The sequence below is a fragment of the Aegilops tauschii genome, chromosome 1 (assembly GCF_002575655.3).
Source record: "Aegilops tauschii subsp. strangulata cultivar AL8/78 chromosome 1, Aet v6.0, whole genome shotgun sequence".
Taxonomy (NCBI): domain Eukaryota; kingdom Viridiplantae; phylum Streptophyta; class Magnoliopsida; order Poales; family Poaceae; genus Aegilops; species Aegilops tauschii.
Window position 1 is genome coordinate 217,505,329 of NC_053035.3, and position 22,490 is coordinate 217,527,818.

Here is a 22,490-nt window from a genome sequence, read left to right on the forward strand (position 1 = left end):
AATCACTCAATTCCGAGTTGATACGAGCAGTCAAAAAAAATCTAAAACTGGCCTGAAAAACTGGAATACGCTGTGTTCGCGAACTTCGGAGGGCAAACATACCTATTTAGAAACCGATTTTGAGGTGCCAAATATTGAACTAGCTTCGGCAACTATTTAGATGCGGCTCGTCGCTAGTTTTAATTTGAGTACTCGCGGAGCCAAAACGGACTTCGTATGAGGAAGTTATGCCTGTTTTACTGAACAGTGTAAAAAAACAGATTCCAATCCGAGTTCAGCTACGAGATTGAGTCTAGATAGATCCGAATTTTGTTTTTTTTTTCTTCTCTTTTTTTCCTCGCACTTTTTTTTACTTTTTTCTCTCGTTTTTTTCCTCTGTCTTTTCTCTCTCTCCCTCTTTCCAAAACAAACTAGATAAGATGCAGATTGGATCAAACGAAGATGTGAACGATCTCAACTATGATTATGGCAATGAACGGTGGGTAGCACGTGGTGGAAATTGATGGATGGGTGGTGGACAGCGGAAGGGATAATGATGCACCGGCGGCGTGACTAATGTGAACAAAACTTGAAACTCTAAACAAACTAGACACTAAGACCAGCAACTCGACACGATGATGCAACCGATAATTCAACTATGCAAGCAATGAAAAGAAAATTGCAAAGGCTCAGACTGACTTGGACAAAGGATGAATAGATCTTACTATTTTGTGGCTTTTTCTTGGACAATAGGTAAGAAAATAAATCTAATCTAGGAAAAACTAGAAACTCTCACCGAGCAACCTAAAAACCGATACAACTTGATAGAGGCAAAGGTGTCTTGTCTTTTGATGAGATGGTGGCTATCATTTTTGGTGGAGTAGACTTTTATGATCCGACTATGAACGTGCGAGGACGTCGCGCCTTAGCAATCGCTAAACCAACTCCGCGAGGTTATTGACCACGCCGGAGCACAATCAGCCTGACCACGAGGGTCTATTTCCTGCAAGCAAACGAAGAACAAGCAAGAAACTAAGATTGCAATCTGGATACTGCAAATAAAAGAGGAACGCTTTATTGATCAAGTGGGGTTCTGTGACGTCTTGGTCTGGTCGTTGAACACAAACGAAGTACGCGAAGTTGCAGCTATGGCGAACTTTTAATCTAAACAAAACCCAGAGTCTAAACGATGCCCCGGCTGTATATATGGAGGAAGAGGGGGGAATTTCGTGGCCCTTGGAGGAGGGGTCCGAAACCAACCCTAACTCTTGTTTCCCCACACATACGGACTCTAAAAACAACCTATACTCAAGTATTTCGAAATTATATGGGGCTGGCCCAATAATAAGGTGACGCAGCACCTAGAATAGTCTCTGGACGAGATTTATGAAGTGGCATCTTGTATATTTCGTGCAAGGCTTCATGAACTCATTATGGTGGCTTCAAAGTCCTAAAATCATCACTTGTAACTCCGTTCTTGTTCCCCTTGCGCATGCCATCATCTCCATGCTTGAACTTGCTCCAAGGTTCATCTTTCTTGTCCCAGTTAGGCCCTTCATTTGTAAGCAAAACAAATGTATCCAATTTAGGCGGCACCATATTCTCATGAACATTAAAATCGTTACCAAGAAACGAAAGTACCTGGTAATTCAATTGACGTGCGCGAGCTCTAGTAATTGGTCCAGTATGTATAGCAGCAGGGGTTGTGGGTGTAACAATGATATTGATGTCCTCATCATCCCTAGTCTTTAGGAAACATATAGTATGACTTGGGAAGCACTATACTATTGGCGGCTTGAAGGAATTATATTGTATGAATGGACGAAGGATGAAAAAAAAGAACTTAGCCTACCATTGACGACTTGAAGCACATATATTGTATGAAAGGACGAAGGCCGAAAACAAATTGTTGTTTCGTTAGAAGCAGATGAGTTTTGCGATGGAAACCATTCACTTGGTGGATGGAAGCAAAAAAAATTCTAGGGTTGAAAACCTAACAAAAGATCAAGGAATCCACATTTTCTCATGTGAAAAAAAAATCTTGGATGCAAGATTTTGTTTCATTGAAGTAAAGTTCTTGGACAATCGTTTTTGGTCAAATCAAACTTTGATTTCAAAAGAAGCAAACTGTGCGTCAATGGAAGCAATTTTTTATTGTGTTGGAAACATAAATAAGGTTGAGTGAATTTTACTAGAATGACTTTTTTCCAAAAATAAAAAAGGAACAAAATTTGATTAGCTAGTATCCAAATTTAATTGAGCGATCAAAGCAGAAGCAGCATAGTCAACTCGGTTTTGAGAAGCAACTATCCCAAAAGTGAATTGCAAGACACATGTTTCGGAGAGGTTACAGGAAGCACGCAATAAAATGGGAGTGTTACGTACGTACATAATCTACCAAATAAGAAGCTCCCTCTTGAACATGATTCAGCGTCGATTAGCCACTAATCCTACGACCGTGCACTAGCCTGATGGGATGCTAGGAATCAGTAGTCTGATTGCTAGTGGTTCCTACGTACTAGCCCATCCAAAGACTAAGAAAGTATGGGGCATTTGGTGTTTTTTCTTTTTGTAAAAAGACAGGGGGAGAAGATTTAATCTGGTCGTTGGATGGAGAATGGCCGCAGCGGAGCACGGATGGGAGCATTGCCCGCGGAGCAGGCAAGCCCCGTCCCCTCGCAACCGGTCAAGCCCTACCCGCTAACTGGATCCTCTGAGGGCATGTACATCTTGAGTCTGTAACAATCTTCTACTATAGACAGTAGTAAAAACGACCTCTACAATAAATTGTCTATTTCCCATCTGTAGCATCTCGAAATTATAGGATCTGAAAAAGAAATCTGAAATCATGGAATAAGGCAGTTGGGAAGGGGAAACGAGGAATTACCGACGGCTCAACGTACAACGGTGGAAAAGCTATCGGTAAGTAGCGATATTTGTGGGATTCGACCGTCTGCCAAATTACACACCCTCTTTCTCTCTCCCTATTCTCTCTCTTCCACGTAATAAAAAATCTCACGTGGCATGGGCTATAGACGGCTGAGTGGATGCTGTTGTACACGCCCTGACCAACGTCACTGGCCTGGCCCATGTGTCAGCGACCAAAGACTTCCTCCGGCAAACACGCACCATCGCGTCTCGGCGAGACACGCTTGCGCTGTGCCGTTTTTGTTCTCCTTCTTCTTCCGAATAAACGAGCTTGGCTGGTTGCCCCGCTGTGGTTCAGCAGTTTAGCATATCCGGTTCACAAAGCTAGCCCCCGAAAACCCGTTGAGTAAAAGAGGAAACCCACCGTAAACAGCCGTCTATCTTCAAACCGACGGACCAGATCCGCGTGCTCACGGTGCGGAGAAGGCCCGAAGCGCATGCCAACTTATAGTCGGTCCCATTCCCATTTCTTCCCAAATCCCACACCCCCCCCCCCCCCCCCCCCCCCGCCTTCCTTTTTCACCTCTTCCCTTCCATCCATCTCCCAAGGGCGCGGAGGCAGAGAGGGCGACGAAGGGAAGGGGGCGGAGGCGAGAGGGTTCCGCATCTCCGGGCGAGCTCTGGAAGGTGAGTTCGTATCTGCTCGCGCTCACATCGTTGGGTTCCGTACCGCTTGGTTCGATCTGGCGTGGGGTTTTGAGGGTTGGGGCTCATACATGTGGGGTTTTAGGGGTGGGGGGGGGGGGGGGGGGGGGGAGGGGGGGTTCTGTGTGTACTGCGAGGTGTTCTTCGATTTCGTGTTGCTCCGACTCTAGGTAGTCGGGTTCGAGATGTTTGTGCGCGGTGCTGGTTCTCGTCGCGCTCGCCCGGTTCCACGGCGCGTGTTTGGTAGGGGATTTTGTTTCTGTGTAATGTGGACGTTTTGGGGGTTCTGTGTGCTTTGAATTCGATGCTGGATGCGTCCAGAGGTTCGTGTGATCGATCTCCGGAGCCCGGTGCTAGCGCTGGTCTCGCTCGCTCGGTTCCACGGCGCGTATTTGGTTCGATTCGACGAGCGTTTTGGGGGATTTGCGTTCTGCCCAATGTGATTGCTTAGGGTAGGGGTCCCGGGTTGTTTGATTCGAGATTGCCGTGTGATATTGCAGACGCTGCCCCTGATCCTAGCGATTTTCCATCTCTAGATAGACGATTGAGGCCGTCAGGCCGTCCTGCGATTTTTCTAGAACCGTCCTGTTACTGCGTGCGTCCGATTGTTGGTACGGAGGTAGAAGCATTTCTCCGTGCGGTTCTTTTCTTCATGATCGGTTAGGTGTTTGGTTCTTATTTCGTGATCGAACTGCTTTACCCGGGAGGTTTGGGTGCAATAATCTCATGCTCTGCTGGTGCACGCGAGTTCCGATTGTTTTGGGTTTGCAACTCTGCAAAGGGCATTTGCTTTATCGTGGCATAAATCTCCGCTTCCACACTTGCTGCCTACTTCTGCGTCGATAGGAACATTGGCTTGGGATTGGTACTAGTAGAAGTAAAATGGGCAAATAATCCATTTTGTGGGAGCCGCACGCACCTCACCCAGTCCCTGCCGCCGCCGCCTCTGACGCCCCCACCTTGACCCCGCTGGCCGCCGCCACCACCTCCGGCGACTTGGTTCAGAGTTTGTACAACTTGGTGATATTTGAGGTTGAGGTTGAAATTTGTCCCTTTTTCAGAGTTTGAGGTTGTTGTTTCCTGGAGTTTGGTGATAGTTTAAGATTGTAATATACACTGTTTGTATGGTCTGTTGTTTGTACAACTTGGTTCAGATGCTGCATAGGAGTTTGGATTGCTATTGTTTGCCTAGGAGTTATCAGCTTGATGATCATCATTCTGTTACACATACAGGTAGTAAAAAATGAGAAGGAAAAAGAAGAAATCACGGAGAAAGAATACGCGTCATCATGAAGAGACTGGTAATGATACGGAGGTTGATGATCCGGAGAGTGATGGAAGGAGTGTTCACTCGGAGCTTGCTGATTTAGATAAAGAGGAAGCAAGTGGTGAAGCAGGCATTGTTTCTGCAAGCACTGGTATGCAAAGTCATATCTTAGTATGTGTTTGACTTAAGAATGAATAAGAATATATGCTATAACTGTTTCTCCTTGATGCAGTACATTATCCAGTAGCTGTTTGACATAAGTATGAATCATAAGATATGATCTAACTGCTTCTTATATCACTCTTGATGCAGGAGATGATACATGGTTATCTATTGCTCGTGAGATGAGAATTAACAAATTAAAACCGGTAAATACTTACATTTTTGTTCTTACTGTAATTTAATTTTGAATGATTGTTGTTGTTGTTGTGGAAACAATCGAAGAGTAAGGGATATCTCTGCATTAGTACTTGAACAATAAAGTTAGCAGGGGTATGTAAGGGCGGCCTTATTCCAATTTCATATATTAATTTTAAAGAGATGATGAATTTTAGTTCGAATTGATATTTAGCAAAATTATTGTCGTCAAGATGTCCGTCACAACTATATTATAATACTCCCTCCGATCCATATTAATCGTGGCTCACTAATCGGAGGGTGTTTGTTAATACAACTACATTATACTTCATTTGTGTTCATGCAGAATGTATTCTCTGGAGGTATTGTGATGCAATACAGTATTCAAAATATTGAGGAAGCACCAGTAGAAGGCAAACTCTATCAAGGGAGTTTTTGTTTTCAGCATGATATTGATGGATCAACATCTACCGAGTGCTCTTTCCTGATAGCAGAAAATCTTAATCATGCGAAGGAAATATACAAGTCATCAGTTGCTGTATCCCATGAAGGGATTGCTAAAGCTTATTTCTTCACCTATTGCATTCCATTGAAAAAACATGTTGTGGTATATGAACCTCTGGAATATTATAAAATGGAGACCATGGACTCTATTTGCTTCAACATTAAATCACTAAAGTTTAAGTGGCTAGACAATATAAGGTAGGGATCACATAAAACAAAAATGTCACTTCATATACTATTTATATAAACTGTGACTAATGTTTAACACCTTTTCACAGAAATATTTTTGGCAGCCTTGAGTCTCTTCATACGATGCGACTAAGCCATCCTTGCACAGTTGATATACACAGCTATATGTGGTCCAAGAGAGATTCTTCTAAGTACTCCACAAGATTAGTAGGTGCCCATGGAAAAATAGGAAAAGATGGCAGAGTAGATGACTCAGGTTCAACAGAGAGAAATGAACGCCGAGGTGTGTTGTCGTTTCTGGAGCTACTAAAGATTACAGGTTGCGAAGATTATCCGTCACTAAAAGAGCTTGTTGAACAGAGGTATAATTTGTTTGTTTACTTATACACTTTCTTTAAAAGATCACTTGCATTTAAGCTTCATTGGAAATACGTTTGCATTGCTTTCTTGGCAAGTCTAGTAATTGAAACCTTTATTTAGGTAACACAAGACGTTCGCATTTCACAATGTTACTCATTAACATTGCATAATATATGTCATAGTATTGCAATGGAAAAAACTTCAGTATAGATAGCACTGTAGTGTTTTGCTTGCAGACAAACGAAAGCATTGCAATATTTTGCGTGAATAATTGTGATGAATGATGTTTTTGGGGAGCTTGCATAATTGCTAAATACTCCCTCCGTTCCTAAATATTTGTCTTTTTAGAGATTTCAAATAGACTACCACATACGGATGTATATAGACATATTTTAGAGTGTAGATTCACTCATTTTGCTTCGTATGTAGTCATTTGTTGAAATCTCTAGAAAGACAAATATTTAGGAACAGAGGGAGTATATTTTTTCTATGAATTACTTGAAGTTGTACTTAACATTGATTTCATTTGATTAATATTCTATTTTGAATTTTGAACGACAGCCTCTGTGGTAAAACAATTCTCGGACATCCTTTGCTAATCAAGGAAGATGCTGATAAAATCATGTGCTATTATGAGTTTCAGCAGAGAATGCATGAGTTAACACCTAAGCAAGCTAATCAGTTGAAAGAGAAACTCAATAAACAATTCCCTGGGTTGTCAACTAGTTGGAAAGAGAAAGTGAAACCAGTAACTATCTGAAGAGCTTAAAGGTTGATGATGATTATAAAGACACTTTTCTGAGTTTGCTTACTTTTGTCAGGAATTTAATCGAACATAAACGTGATGAACTTCTATACAGCCACACACACGTAACAATCTTCTCCTTTCTTTTAATTATTTAGTAATGTTCATGATGATCATTGTTCTTATTTAGTTATTGTTTTTCAGATCAATTTCAGGAAAATGGTCTCTGAGTTGTCATCAACATTTCCAACGTTTTTTGGCTGGCTATATACGTACTTGAACCTTGTTTCATAGGATGGACTCTTGCAAATCCTTGTCTATATACCGTTAAAAGCTGCTCTGATGGTATGTTTCTTGCTCTATTTCTCTCAATGTCCTCCTCCTTGTACTTGTCTGTTAATGGTGCTGCATCTTTCTATAACAATTAAGCACCAATTAATGTAGTTCTATTCTGGAGCATTTAGTGCATCTTGGCTTGCAAATGGAGATCCGGACCGTGGGAAAACACCATATGAAAATGAAAACGCAGAATGCAATGGAAAGAATAATGTGGGAACTTCCTCTACTGCTGATGATAAGTCAGGTGCTGCTCAATTCAAGCGTCAGGCAAATACCCAAGATACTCCTGAAGATGATGGGTCTAAGGAATCGCTTGATAACACGCTGCTGATTGATACTCTGGCTCGGGAGCATGATGAAGCTGAAAAAAAGAAAGAAAAGTGGCTCTATCTTTTGGCGAGTATGCTGTGTATGAAAATGTAAGCACTTCTCCTTTGTTGAATGTGATAAAATCTCCTGAAAGTGCTAGTGTATCCTTCATTGAAAAAAGATCTTATGCTGATGCTGTTAAACATGTTACGCAAACAAAACCTTTGCAGGAGAATGGAGCTTTCAATGGGCAGGGCTCGAGCACATATCTGGTCCAGTCTCCTGAATCTTCGATGGACAATGAGACCGAGGTGATTCCCACCCCTCCTCTTGTTACGGAAGAGAACCTCCGCTTCAGCCTGCATACTGCTCAAACTAACCTGATGCGAATTGATGAAAAGGCAGCAGCAGTGGCCAGGAAGCGTGATCTGGAAGGTAATAACAACTCGAACAATACTTTTGATGTTCTTTCTGATCCGGAGTTGATTTTGCGTGCTGTTAAAATGGGTGTCAATGTTCCTGACACAGATTTTGCGAGCGTAGATATCCTCTGTGAGCTTGAAAAAACTAGAGCTAACCTCCAGAAAATTAATACTGAGAGTGTTCACGACGATAACAATAGTCAAACTCTCTTCCTAACTAATGCCAAGGGGGATAAGACTCCGCTAAATATGGAATGGGGGGATGAGCGTGAATCTGAATCTGATACTAATCAATACACTCTGGTGAGATCTAGAAAGAAAAGAGCGCGGAAACCTACGGTGAATATCAATAGACCTGTTACTAGAAGTCAAAAAAATAAGGATATGCCTTTGAATAAGGTTGGGGAGAAAAAATGCTATGGTGATTAAATGAGTGGTATTTTTTGGAATTGTAGGGGGGCAGGAAAAAAAGGGGATGTCCACCTGCCTCTCCGATCTCATAAAGGACTACCCCGTCGATTTCTTGGCGTTACAAGAAACTATGAAAAAAACTTTCATAATAGTTACTTCAGAAAAATTTGACCCCTATGATCTTTTCACTTGGCGTTGGGTCCCCTCGATAGGTAAATCTGGTGGAATCCTTTGTGGTATAAAAAAAGAAAAATTTGAGGTTGTTTCCTGGAAAGTGGGTAAGTTTATCTTACAAGCCACTGTTCATGATGTTGAAAAAGATGCAGTTTGGGCCCTCCTGGTAGTGTATGGAGCGGCCCAATATGAATTCAAAGAGGATTTCCTTGTTCAAATGGCTTCCTTCTGCTCCCATATTGGTATTCCTTATGTCATAGGTGGTGACTTTAACATCCTGAGAGTGGGAGATGATAAGAACAAAAATATGAGACATAATCAATATGTTGACAAATTTAACTCTGTGATCAATACTCTTAACCTTAGAGAGATCCATCTAACCGGTGGTAAATATACTTGGTCGAATCAACAGGCGCATCCTACCCTAGAAAAACTGGATAGGGTGCTTATGAGCTATGCATGGGAAGATTTATTCCCCTTGGTGTCGGTTCGTAAACTTGTTAGGGATAAATCTGACCATAATCCCCTTTTGCTTTCCTTGAAAGCTGACAGACCTGGGCCTCCCAAGAAAAAAGAATTCCGTTTTGAACTTAGCTGGCTGAGCAACGATCTTTTCTTGCCTCGAGCCAAAGAAATTTGGGAGCAGCCTGTTAACTCGAATGACCCTATAGTCATCCTTAATATCAAGCTGAAAAGATTCAAGAGGTATTTTAAAGGATGGGGGTCTCACATTTTTGGCCATGAGAGAAAAAGGAAGAAAGAAATTCGTCGGGATCTTGAGGAGATTGAAAAGTTAGAGGAAGAAGGTCCCATCGATGCAGATATGTGCTGCCGTAGGGCCTCCCTTTTAGCTGAACTCAATGTGATCCTCACCAATGAAGAGCTATTTAGACTGCAACAGTCTAGGGAGAGGTGGTTACTGAAGGGTGATCAAAATACTGTGTATTATCATCGTATTGCTAATGGCAGAAAACGTAAAAATACCATCCACTCCTTTACTGACGGTGACATTGTGATAGAGGGGACAAAAAACTTACTTCATCACGCAACCTCCTATTATAAAGAGCTATTTGGCCCAGCTCCAGGCAATCTTTTTCATCTTTCTCCTGAAACTTGGGGGGACCATGAGAAACTTACTGACGAAGATAATGAATTTCTGACCCGCCCTTTTTCTGAGGAAGAAGTCAAAATAGCCCTGTTTGGTATTGAGAGTAATAGAGCTCCTGGTCCTGATAACATCCCAGCAGAATTTTTCAAATGCTGCTGGACTTTGTGAAGGTAGATATCATGCGTATCTTTGAGGCTTTCCATGCGGGAACGCTGGATGTAGCTCGTCTGAATTATGGTGTGATCACATTGATTCCTAAGATGGCGGGAGCTAAAAAAATTCAACAATTCCGTCCTATATGCCTTCTTCGCTGCCCTTACAAAATGATTACCAAAGTGCTGGACAACCGTGTAGCTATTTACGCGGATAAGTTGATCAGCCGACACCAGAATGCTTTTATTAAAAACAGAAATATTATGGATGGGATCCTGTCCTTGCACGAGGTGCTACATCATACCCATGTTAAAAAGAAAGTTGGGGTGGTGCTGAAGCTAGACTTTGAAAAAGCCTACGACAAAATTAATTGGACTTCTTATTGGAGTGACATAGGATGAGGGGGGTCAGTGACAAGTGGTGTGAGTGAATAAATAAAATTCTGAACAATGGTACGGTTAGTATCAAGCTGAATAATGGGTCTGGGCCATATTTTATGAGCCATAAAGGGGTCCGTCAAGGCGACCTCCATTCGCCTTTCTTGTTTAACCTTGCCGTTGAGTGCCTTTCGAAAATGATTTTTAATGCTCAAAAGGAAAAAAATGATCACTGGTCTAGCTCCTGATCTGGTTGAGGGAGGCGTAGCTGTTTTACAATATGCAGATGACACGGTGATATGCTTTGAACATGACCCCTCTGCAGCAGTGAACCTCAAACTGCTTCTGTATCTTTTTGAGCTCATGTCGGGCCTCAAAATCAACTACCTTAAAAGCGAAATCTTGTGTGTGGGAGGTGATAAAGTATCCTAGAATATTATGCGGAGCTTTTCAACTGTCAAATAGGCCATTTCCCTATGCGGTATTTTGGGGTACCCGTCAGTTTTTCCTCTCTTAGATGCCTAGAGTGGATCTTTGTCGATGAAAAATTTGGTAAATGCTGCGAGTCTTGGATAGGGAATGCTGCTTCTTAGGGTGAGGCTCACCTTACTGAATTTTTCCCTATCTAGCATTGTTTACTATTATATGGCGATGTTTCTTCTCCCTAAAACCTTCATTGAGAAACTGGACAAGCGCAGACAACGTTTCTTTTGGCAAAGTATGGGGGGACGTAAGAGATACCACCTGGTTTGCTGGGATAGGATTTGCCGCTCTAAGGACAAAGGTGGCCTGGGGGTGAAAGACCTACGTAAACAAAATATTAGTCTCCTTGTTAAATGGTGGTGGAAACTCGATACCCAAGAGGGGCTTTGGCAAGATATTGTCAAAGCCAAATATCTGAAAAAGGATACAGTCGCTACGGTGAAGAGTAAATTTAATGATTCCCCTATTTGGAAAGATATTATGAAAGTGAGAGAATATTATATGCGTGGCAGGATAATCCAAGTCAAATCTGGGAATGTGGCTCGAGTCTGGGAGGACTCCTTGAATGGGCTGCGCCCTATGTGCACTCAATACCCTCAATTATTTAGCATATGTACTCTGGCTGATCTCACAGGAGATAAGTTGAGGGGGGTTGATGTAGGTGATATGTTTCGCAGAAGACTGCACCCCCCTCTTGATGATATGTGGAGTGCAATGCGTGCGGCTGTTCTGAAAATCCCCCTTTCTGCTGGGCCTGACCAGATTGGTTGGGCACCTGGACCTAACCGTAGATTCTCTACGAAATCTATGTATAAGATGCTTGAGAACAACTTAGCAGGTTGCGATTTCCGATGGATCTGGAAGTCCAAAATCCCCCTTAAAATTAAAATTTTCCTATGGCAGCTGTTCCAGGATGCTATTCTGACTAGAGATGTCATGAAACGACGAAAGTGGCCAGGCAATGCTAAGTGTTCCTTTTGTGCCGAACGGGAGACTTCCCAACATCTTTTTTTCCTGTGCCCGGTGTCAAAAATTATTTGGCGCTCAGTTGGGGCGGTCCTGGGCACCGATTTGTGCCCCAACAACCTTTGGCAATATTGTTCCTGGTGCTATATCTTTCTTCCTGATGGTGCTAGGTTTTATACTTTTGGGCTGGCAGCAGTCTGCTGGGCTATCTGGAATAGTCGCAACCAGGCTACCTTTGAGTTTAAACTGCCTAAAACTCCTTTTGAGATCGTTTTCTCCGCATGTGTTTTATATTTATGCTGAATCAGACGGCGAAATGCACTGGAGTACTGATGTTTACCATGCGCCTGAATATCAATATGGTAATCTTCGCCGATTACCAAAAACAAGGATCAAGATCTAGTATAGCGTCTTTTTCACTCCACAAGGATCAAGATCAAATGAATACTTATGGTAAAAAGGATAGGGAAATTCTTGATTATTCAACGTCGGATCGAATCATGTCCAATGGAAAATAGCGGCAGGCCTCCAAATCAGCTATAGCGGGCTATTTGTGAAGGCGACCATTTAGCGGCACCCTACTGAAAAGGCTATAGCGGGCTATAGCGGAGCTATAGCCGGCTATTTAAAACTATGGTTTTCATCAATTAGTGGGCAGGTCTTCTGAAAGGATCGGACCGTGAGGCAATGGAGCGGGGTGCACAGATGCTGAGGGACAGTACAAGCAACATGATGTTGATCTGCGCTGCGGCGACAGAGGACTCGGCGACGATCTGAGGAGCGGCTTCACCTTTGAGCGCTTCTCCGACACCACCCTTCACCCAGACCCCCCACTGGATGTTTGAGATGCCCCATCTGTCTAGAGATACACTGTCCTATTTTGCTCCTGCACGAGCATGTGGCCTGTTTAGGTCTTGTATTCTGCAAGTTTGATGCTGGAGTCGTCTGTTCTTGAGATATAGGTGTCGCCTGGTTTTTGCCCCATAGCAGGTGTCTCGTAGGTGAGTTCCTGTGGTGGGTTTCCTGGCGATGCGTTGAACTCGCTTTCCCCTTTCCCGCCTCCTTCTAGCTTCTGCCCTGGAACTATGTATTTCCGTTATTCAGTTAATGGAAAGGGGTTATGCCCGGTTCAAAAAAAAAGTGCATCTTGGCTTGCCACTTCTTTGCTGATTGGTTTACCATTGGTCGTGTCACGGTGCAGTATAACTCCAAATCAAAGTTTGTCATTCAAGCTCGAGGTTATTGCCGCAAATACCAATACTTAAATAATGACCACATGTAAGTTGTATGAGCTGTTCTATAAAACCAGATACCACTCGTAGGAGAACTAGTACCAAATATAGGCATATGACTACTCTGGTTATATCAACGCTAGTGGTTAAGCTTGTTCCTTTTGGTGTTTTATCTAGTTGGCATGCTAATGCGGTATCTTTTTTGTCACTCTCTCCATTTGAAAATGTAGTGTGTAGTTTGACTGTCCAACTTTGAACTTCGACTGTAAATATCTTACAATAAGATTTTATTAATAACTACTCCCTCTGTCCGGAAATACTTGTCTTAGGAATGGTTGTATCTAGACTTATTTTAGTTATAGATACATCCATTTTATCCATTTCTAGGACAAGTATTTCTGGCCGGAGGGAGTACAACATCCCAAGTATAAGAATACGAATCAGAGGATACCAATATGTGTTACAAACCCACACATTAATGGATTAAATGATGGCCAAGCTTGAATCCAGATAGTCAAACTGAAAAACAGAGGCAATGCCTTATTAGGCTAATTCTAGCCTGGCTTTATCTACGGGCTCTTAGCTTAATTCCTTGTTGGACAGTGAGTAATTCACACTTCTTATTCTTGCTTTCCTGTTACTTATTTGCAGAAAGTTCTAACAATATGCCTGTTTAATCAGCCGGTACTTGCTGACTTGGTTCTAGCTTTGCTTTTATTCCCTTACCACTGGGAAGGACACTCCTGTGCTGCATACCATTTTTCAACTTTGATAATATGGATGAAGTCAACCCTGACCACTTGAACAACTTCTATCCTTCAAATAGGATATGGATTTATCTTTTCACTGGGTATAGTTTTGCTGTCATGCATACTTTTCATCAATACTCAAGGGGTTATGATCACAATTTTCTTCGAGATCTTGGCCAATGGGATATGCTGGTGTGCACATGTTTGTCAAAGGACAGCAACATTGATAAAGCAGTGCATGAGTTCAGTGAAATACTGAAACATACAGGAGCATAAGGAAATTTTTGTTGCCCTTTCTTAGCTCGAAAAATGTTGGAACCAGTCAGGCAAGGCATTTTCAGAAGCTTGGAGTAATGCCTTGTTTGTGTAGCTGGGCTAATGATACAGAAATCTGAAACCTGACATCAAGAGCGCCACCGTGGACAACTTCACAATATAACAGAACATTGCAGCTCCAGTTGAGCTCCTTTGCAACTGAATGGAGATCACTTGACTGTAGATGTCACAAACTGTTGTTGTGGTCCCGTCCGAAGAATTAATGTCAGAAACTTTGATAGAGAATAATCCCCTACGAGTATCAGAGGCAGGTTAGGGATTTTTTTTTTGTCCATGTGCAGTCATGGGTGATTTGAAAAATTCCAGGGTTCCATTGTAAGCTTTGCTGCATCCAGTATGATAATATGCATGAACACCATTTCACTTGCTGAGAGATAACTACATTAAAGTCTCATTCAAAATTCTCAAGGAAAACCCACTCTTGCTCAAGTAACTCTAAAGGCCACAATTCTCTGAGCTGAAAAGTTCGATTGCTGTGGTGCTTGATTGATGACCATGTTAGAGTTGCAAATGCTCAGAATAATCACAAGCTGTATAGTCTGCACTCTGTAGACGCTCACAAACAAGGGTGGAGGCCACAGTGGTTGCAAGCTGAAAACTGCACTTGTAGGTCTGTCAGAAATGTTGGAATCATATCTTTAGTATCCTCACAAACCACTGAAGTTCCTGAATCCCAAGGAAGTTGGAGAGTTATTAAGAAACCAGCTTCTTCATAAGGTTTGAGCCTTCCTTACAACTCACAGCTACCTGCTGACCAGGTTCATGATGACCCATAAATTCCAGAGCACAAGGAAGCCGAGTGCTACAGCTGAATTCCATTTGTAAAAACTACAGTATGAATGGACTGTAAGCATAGATTCCTTTATGCTGTACCCTCATGCTACTGTTGAGTAGCTCATCGAATGCCTTTTGAACTCGAGAGCTGGCTCTAGGATTGTATGTGCAGATGGCTAACTGCTCCATTTTCAGCGCCATGGTACACAGAGCCGACGGATTGAGCTCCACTAGCAGCGACGATTTCCTCTTGTGGTTGTTCTTGTCAGTGTGCTCTTCAACGAAACGTCACTCGTCGCCACGGACTCCATAGTAACAGTGACGGTGGTGTGAGTGCCAATAAACTGGGAGTGCAGATTGGGTCGGTGGCAGACACGTCAACGGTGGTGGTGGTAATGTCGCCTCGCCTCTGTCAGACCCATATCACTGCCCGGGAATTCAATCGAAGTTGCCGCTGTGGTTTCAGTGGTAGTTACTGGAATAGAAACACTGATCGGAGGAGTGGTGGTGTGGGCAGCGACGGTGGTGGATGCTGCAACAGAAAGGCTGCTCGGGGGCGCTGTCACGATGTGGGCAGCAGTGGCGGTGGAGGCGGAGGTGGTGGTGGTGACTGCAGCAGCGGGTGCTCTCGGAGGTGTGGTTACAACGGCAGCAGCGGTGGTGGTGGTGAGCTGCGAGATGATGGTGCTGCCAGAACGCAGACCGGGGCAGTGGTGGTGGTGGTGAGAACGTCGAGCAGAGATGTACTGTCAGAGGTGACCATGTCTGCTGCACAGGTCAGCGAATCGAGCATTGACGCCATCTTCACCCACCGCCCTAGATCTTCGGCTTGCTTAATTTGGTGTCTACCGTGCCGCGGCACCAATGAATCAGCAAGCTCTTTGGATTTGACTTCACCGTCGAGTAAACTGGAGAACGGCCTGCACCAGTGGCGCACGGCCTGCACCAAGCCAATGAGCTCCCTCTCATAGGCCGCGAGCTTATGATGGCGCGCGGCGAAAGGCTTGCTGAAGAACGCAAGCGGCTCGTTGCCCTGATGGAGGACGACGCCGAACCCCACACCGGAGGCGTCGCAGTCCACCATGAACGGCCGGTCGAAGTCGGGCATCTGGAGGACGGGACCCGTCGTGAGGGCCCGCTTGAGGGCCTCGAACGCCTCCGTTGCCTCCGTATCCTAGGCGAAGGCGTCACCTCGCAACAGGCGCGTGAGCGGGGACGCGATGAGGCCGAACTCCCGGATAAATTTCTGGTAGTACCCCGCAAGGCCCAGGAAGCCGCGGAGAGACCGCGGTGAGTGCGGCGTTGGCCAGGCCGCGACAGCCGCCACCTTGTCGGTGTCCATAGCAACACCCTCGGCTGAGATGACGTGGCCGAGGTAGGCGACTGAAGGCGTGCCGAACGAGCACTTCGAGCGCTTAAGATGAAGATGGTGCACTCGAAGCTCGTTGAAGACGATGGCGACGTGCTGAAGGTGCTCCGCCCACAAGGCGCTGTAGATAAGAATGTCATCAAAGAAAACGAGCACAAACCGACGCAAGTAGGGGCGGAGGACGTTGTTCATCAAGGCCTGACAGGTTGCCGGGGTGTTGGAGAGGCCAAAAGGCATCACCAAGAACTCGAAGTGGCCGTGATGAGTACGAAACGCCGTCTTCGCGACATCGTCCAGGTGCATCCGTACCTGGTGGTAGCCCGAACGGAGGACGAGCTTGGTGAAGAAGCGCGCCCCATGTAGCTCGTCCAGGAGCTCGTAGACGACCGGGATAGGAAATTTGTCCTTGAGCGTCTGGGCGTTCAGGGCACGGTAGTCGATGCAGAAGCGCCACGTGTCGTCCGACTTGCGGACGAGGAGGACCGGCGCCGAAAATGGCGACGTGGAGATCCAGATGATGCCCAAGGCGAGCATGAGCGCGCACTGCCGCTCTAGCTCGTCCTTCTGCAGCTGGGGGTAGCGGTAGGGGCGCACCGCAATCGGCGCCGTGCCCGGTAGGAGATGAATGCGGTGGTCGTACACCCGGGCTGGCGGAGATGATCCAACAGATGATCCTCGGGCCCTGCAGCAGTCACTGCCAGCCGCAGCTGCGGCGTCGCTGGTGAGGCGCCACCCACGCCCTCCCATTGGACGCGGTGACCTAGGCGCCAGAAGGTCATCATCATGGCGTCGAAGTCCTAGAGAATGGGATTGAGGGTCCTCAAGAAGTCGACGCCGAGGATGAAGTCGAAGCAGCCCAAGTCGATGCCGGCGCACGTGATGGTGAAGTGCTTGTCGCCAATGGTGATGGGCACGTTCCGCGCAATCCCATGGCACTGGAGGCGGTCGCCGTTAGCCATGGTGACCTGGAGTTGCTCCCCGCCCGTCGGCTGGAGCGCTAAGCGGCGCATGGTCGACTCGGGCAGGAAGTTATGCGTGGAACCCGTATCCAGGAGGGCCACCAGGCGCTCGTCGTTGATCATCACCGGCAAGAGCATAGTCCGCTCGTCTCGGATGCCCGCGAGCGCATGGAGGGAGATCACGAGAGCCGTCGCTGGACCGGGCGCCGGTGCGACCTCCGCAGCAACCGGGGTGGGCAAGTCGCCGAGCCCGTCGGCGGCTGTGTCCTCCTCGACGTAGTCGGCCGCCTACAAGTAGAAGAGGCGCGGGCATACGTGGCCCGACACGTAGGGCTCGTCGCAGTTATAGCAAAGCCCCTGGCGACGGTGCTCGAGCTGCTCGGCCGGGGTGAGCCGGCGGAAGGGCCGCGTCGCAGGCGGAGCGGTTGTCGCCGTAGAGGCCGGAGGCGGACGCCCCGGCGCTGGTGGTATCGGGGCCGGCCTGCCTGGCTGCCGGGCGCCCCGGGCCGGCGACGCCTGCTGCAGGGCCTGCGCGTGACGCTCGAAGGCGCGGGTGTAATACATGGCCGTCTGGAGGTCCTGAGGTCCCCGCAGCTCCACGTCCACGCGGATATGATCCGGCAGATCGCCTACGAAAAGCTCGGCCCGCTGGCGAGTCGTCACGCCGGGCGCGTGACACGCCAGGGCCTGGAAGCGGTCGGCGAAGTCCTGCACCGTAGAGGTGAAGGGTAGGCGGCCAAGCTCCGCCAGCCGGCTCCCGCAGATCGGAGGCCCGAAGCGTAGGAGGCAGAGCTCGTGGAAACGCTCCCATGGAGGCATGCCGCCCTCGTCCTGCTCGAGAGCATAATACCAAGTCTGTGCGGCGCCTCGGAGGTGATACGAAGCGAGCCAGGTGCGGTCCGACGCGAGCGGCCGTTGCCCCCGGAAAAACTGGTCACATTGATTGAGCCAGTTCAGGGGGTCCTCGGTGCCGTCGTAGGTGGCGAAGTCCAGCTTGGCGAAGCGCGGCGGCGTGTGGGTATGGCTGCCGTGGTGGTACGGCTCGTCGGCGCGGAGCAGTGAAGGGGTCGGCGCCGGGTCGGTGACCATGGAGGGCCCCCCGTGGAACATAGCACCGTCGGGGCCGGCGTACGGACCGGCGAAGCTGGAGGGCCCGCCGTACTGCGGGGGTGGCGCCGGTGGCGACTGGACGTGCGGCGGCGCCGAGGCCGTCGTATATACCGGCTGCGAAGCCCCGCTCACCCAGGCCGGTAGTGGCGACGGCGAAGGGGGGAACCGGACCTGGTGAATAGGGACCCCGTCGCCGAGGTAGGGCCCGGCCCAGAAGTGGTGGGCGGCGGCGGGTGGTGGCGACGGCAGCTGCAGCGGCCCGGTGAGCGCGGTGGAGGCCGCCGGGTGCGGCGGCTGCCACGGCAGCAGCATCGGCCCGGTGGCGGCGGCCCGTAGGGGCCAGCCAGGTAGAGGCGGATCCCCTGGACCGCGGTGGCGAGGTCGCGGATCGCCCCGGTGACTTCCTCCGGGGTGAGGACGGCGGGAACCGGCGCGGCAGAGGTGACCGGCAAAGCGAGGCGCCGGCGTGGTGGCCATCGGGGAGGTGGTGGCGGTCGGCAGCGGGAGGGTTGGGGTGGTCGGCGGCGAAGACATGACCGAACCGAAGCTACCTGATACCAAATTGGTAGGAGCTAGGGTCCTACCGAAGCTTATTTACTAAGATCCTAGCGAGTGGAATACTTTGAACGAGCCTCGTTATTTTTTCTTTTTTCTTTTTTTAAGAAAAAAACTTAGTAATTATAGAAAATTAACTAATAACCGGCCTCTGCCGGAGATTGTACGGGAAGGAGGGAGGCTGGCGAGGGCGTGGGCGCGGCGACCGGCGCGAGGGCGCCGTCTCGCACGGGAGAGGAGGCCGGCGGATGAGAGAGGAGGTGGCTAGGGTTAGGGTTCCGGCTCCTCGGGGAGCCGGGCAATAGAATATGTCTTATTGCTTAATTCCAAAAGGGTGTCTTACAACTGTTTATATAATCTCGGTGCTAATAAAAATAAGATAACTTGGGCTAAGCCCCTAACTAAACGCGCCCATTGGGCCTCCTCCGGCTATAAGTGACGCCGGTCATAACATCATTTCTTTTGCCATCCCTCAGCTGCCAGTAGCACGTAGATTGAAGTTATCATTGGGCTTCTTTCCTAAAGAGAGTAAATAGTTTAATCTCGTTTGGACTTGTGCAATCTTTTTTCTTAGATTATATGTTTGCCTTTGTTGCTGGATTTTGCATCATATGAGCTATTATTCTCATCTCAAAAGATTCATGAGCCTATTTGATTTCTGGGAGAATATGCCTTCTAGCTTCTGTTATCTGCAAGTGGGGTATAACTTCTTTGAATAGCTGTTTAATTTTGTTCATCTGGGTGAGCAATCTAATTTAGGTTGTTCCACTTATGCTGCTACTTAGCTACAGTTCAGTAATTCAAAACTGTTTGCTGTCAGATTCGCATCAATTCCCTTCTGGTTGAATTGCTGGCTGATTTAGTACTGATATCATCCTACGTTTTGTTGTTTGATTTTTTACTGGATCACCCTTCATTGGGCTTAATGGTGGTGTTCCAGTTCCATAGTCTTGTTCTGTACTTGGTTCCTGGGGCTGCTATCGCTGAAATTCTGGACTAAGTCTGGGGGTGCTAAATTGTCTTGTTGCTTTCCTGACCTCTTAACATAAATTATTACCGTGTATGTACAAAACTTAGCATAACTAAATCAGCAAAATTATGTGGGAAAATCTGCTCATGGCACTCATAATTTACAAGATACCGAAGTCCCATTGCTGAAGCAAATTAGCAAACTGAATGCTCGCATGTTTTCGTTCCCAATCAAAACTATGCCCTGTCTTCATTAGCCATAATATTTTTATACTTGGTCTTTCCCTGTTGTTCAGAACTCATAAATTTTCCTTACCTATGCAGCAATGCTGCCTCAAGCGCAATTGAAGTGGAGGCGGACTGGTTTGGACCTCCATCAAAATCCATTCCCTCCCTCCCTTGACGGCAACAGTGACGCCAGAGCAACGGCAGCGCTGGTGGCTGAGAAGTTTGGGTGCTGGTGAGACGAACAGTAGAGGTTGGTCCTGCTTCCTGCTGGATTGGTAAAATCCCTTCTCCTGTTTCGATTAGTGCACTGTTTGTGGTGACGTGCCTTGTGGCGGCGATAGAAGATCAATTTATTCTGTTCTTAAAATCCCTGCTCCTGTTTCGATTAGTGCACTGTTTGTGGTGACGTGCCTTGTGGCGGCGGTAGAGGATCAATTTCTTCGGTTCTTGAGTTGCTGTTGCGGGATCAGTGACTGTGATGACATATCCACATGTTAAACTCCCAAATTGATCAGCCCCTGATGAATTCCCACTCTCAAGATAGATTTGCAAGTGCTGCCCACATAGTGTTCGACACATGGTCTGAATCAGGAACTCCAGACGAGAGTACAAGTATTATCGAAAACCACTCACCGAGTACAATTCCTAACCTTCGAGGTAGAGTTCTTCATGTGGTCATACATCAAGTTCAGCTATCAGTGTCGGCAGAGGTGATTGATCAGGTTTTTCCTGCATATGGCGACAATAGAAGAAAATTTTCAGTCCCCTCATCAGCAATCACCTCATCATGCCCCTTCTTTGTTTGTTGAATATGCCCATGGTAGCATGTCCGATAAAGCTTTGGAGGCTTTACATGGGTGGTATCTGACCAAAATGATTGTCGGTTGTGGATTAGGCATGCTGCATCTTAGTGAGTTGCGAACTTCTTATGGCTATCCTGCTCCCAGGTTTTTGGAAGATCAATTTGAGCTTTTGCAACTAATACACAAAGACCTTAGAAGCTTTAAGCCAAATTGCAACCTGTGGACTGACAGAGGTGTGTAACTTATTGTATAGTTGTAAAATAAAACATGAAATATGAGTAGTCTTTTCGCATGAATAGTTGGATTGTGGGGTGGGCTTTTACCCACGGGTTCCATGTTGAGACGACATTTTGTGAATGTGGAGAGAAACACGTGCCTCGTTTGAAAAGAAAAACGCAAATGAAATTCTTATTTTTCTAGTGAAATCGATCGAGACGTCACTGCTTTATAATTAAGCAAAGCAGGACATTGTTACTTGACTGCCAGGGCCGGCGTACACCACATCACCTATGAATGATAAGGGTTGAAGATCAGATGCTTACTGAAAGAGGGATTTCCATTTGAACAGATCAAACCAGCACAAGCGACTTCCGGGCCATGACGACAGTGATGGACTACATACGAAGCAAAATGAGTGAATCTACACTCTAAAATATGTCTATATACATCCGTATTAGTTTATATTGGAATCTCTAAAGAGACTTATATTTAGGAACGGAGGGAGTAGACATTAAGATTGTTGTTGTATATCTTCCACTGATTGCACTGAAAACAATTGTTGCTTGGAGTTCCAAACTTTTATTTTCCAGATTTTGTAGTAGTAGGGATGTGTTTGCTAGAAATAACTGAACTGGTGTTTAAGAATCTGAGTGCAGCACTGCTACTTGCACTGATTTATAAACATTAAGATTCTTGTTCTATTACTTCCACTGATCACACTGAAAATAATGGTTGCTTCGAGTTCCAGTCTTTCATTTATCAGATTTTGTAGTAGTAGGGATGTGTTTAATAGAAATAAGTGAACTGGTGTTTAGGGATTTCAGTGCTGCACTGCTACTTGCTTGGTTAAATTAGTTGAACCGGTGTTTAGACCAACTCCAATGCGGGGACGCATTTGGTCCGCGCACGTCCGTTTAGGTCCAAACGGACAGAAACGACGGGCCCACGCGCCGACGTATCCCCAAATTATATCCGCTGTGTTCGTTTGGATGCATTTCCGACTCACATTTGGGCCAAGTTTGCGTGCAAACAGACACGAGACGGACGCGCGTTGTGTCCTTTTGGTGTCCGCTTGCCTCGGGCCCGCGCGTCGGCTGCCCAACTAGCCGCCCCGGTCCTATTAAATGTCACGCACGTCAGCAACACAACCCCATCCACATCGGGCTTTTTTAATGAGACGGCTGCGCATGCGGAGGGGCTAGTCCACTTCCCACAAACTTCTCTTTCTCCCTCTACTCCCCACGCACCCGACAAACCCTAGCCAACGCTGTCGCCCACCGCCGGGAGATATAAGTGGATCCTGGGGAAGCCCGGGAAGCACCACCGGGAGGCCGGGTCGTTGTCAGGCTCGTCGGGGCAGAGGAGGGACCCGCCAAGCTTCGCCATCTCGTCTCTTGCTGTGCACCGCGGCAGCGGCCCTACATCAGCGTGGAACTGTGCCATCGCTACTAGAACACGACCATCCTGTTGT

General features: G+C 46.7%; 1 protein-coding gene across 17 annotated transcripts; it reads left to right on the forward strand.

Moving 5' to 3' along the window:
- Positions 1-3,407: 3,407 nt before the first annotated feature.
- Positions 3,408-21,723, forward strand: LOC109744433 (uncharacterized). 17 transcript variants are annotated; one of them, XM_073511022.1, is made up of 12 exons: positions 3,408-3,534; positions 4,786-4,970; positions 5,132-5,187; positions 5,523-5,878; positions 5,959-6,231; positions 6,791-7,099; positions 7,179-7,319; positions 7,419-7,732; positions 7,853-8,057; positions 13,600-14,284; positions 20,094-20,247; positions 21,287-21,723. In XM_073511022.1, the coding sequence occupies exons 2-6, from the start codon at positions 4,796-4,798 to the stop codon at positions 6,987-6,989; spliced, it is 1,059 nt and encodes a 352-aa protein (XP_073367123.1). In that variant the 5' UTR covers positions 3,408-3,534; positions 4,786-4,795; the 3' UTR covers positions 6,990-7,099; positions 7,179-7,319; positions 7,419-7,732; positions 7,853-8,057; positions 13,600-14,284; positions 20,094-20,247; positions 21,287-21,723. The 17 variants fall into 17 exon arrangements, with proteins under 17 accessions (XP_073367123.1, XP_045089886.1, XP_045089888.1 ...); XM_045233951.2 differs by having other exon boundaries at positions 7,853-7,933; positions 8,024-8,057; positions 13,600-14,750; positions 20,094-21,723; XM_045233953.2 differs by having other exon boundaries at positions 7,853-7,933; positions 8,024-8,057; positions 13,630-14,750; positions 20,094-21,723.
- The last annotated feature ends 767 nt before the right edge of the window (positions 21,724-22,490 follow it).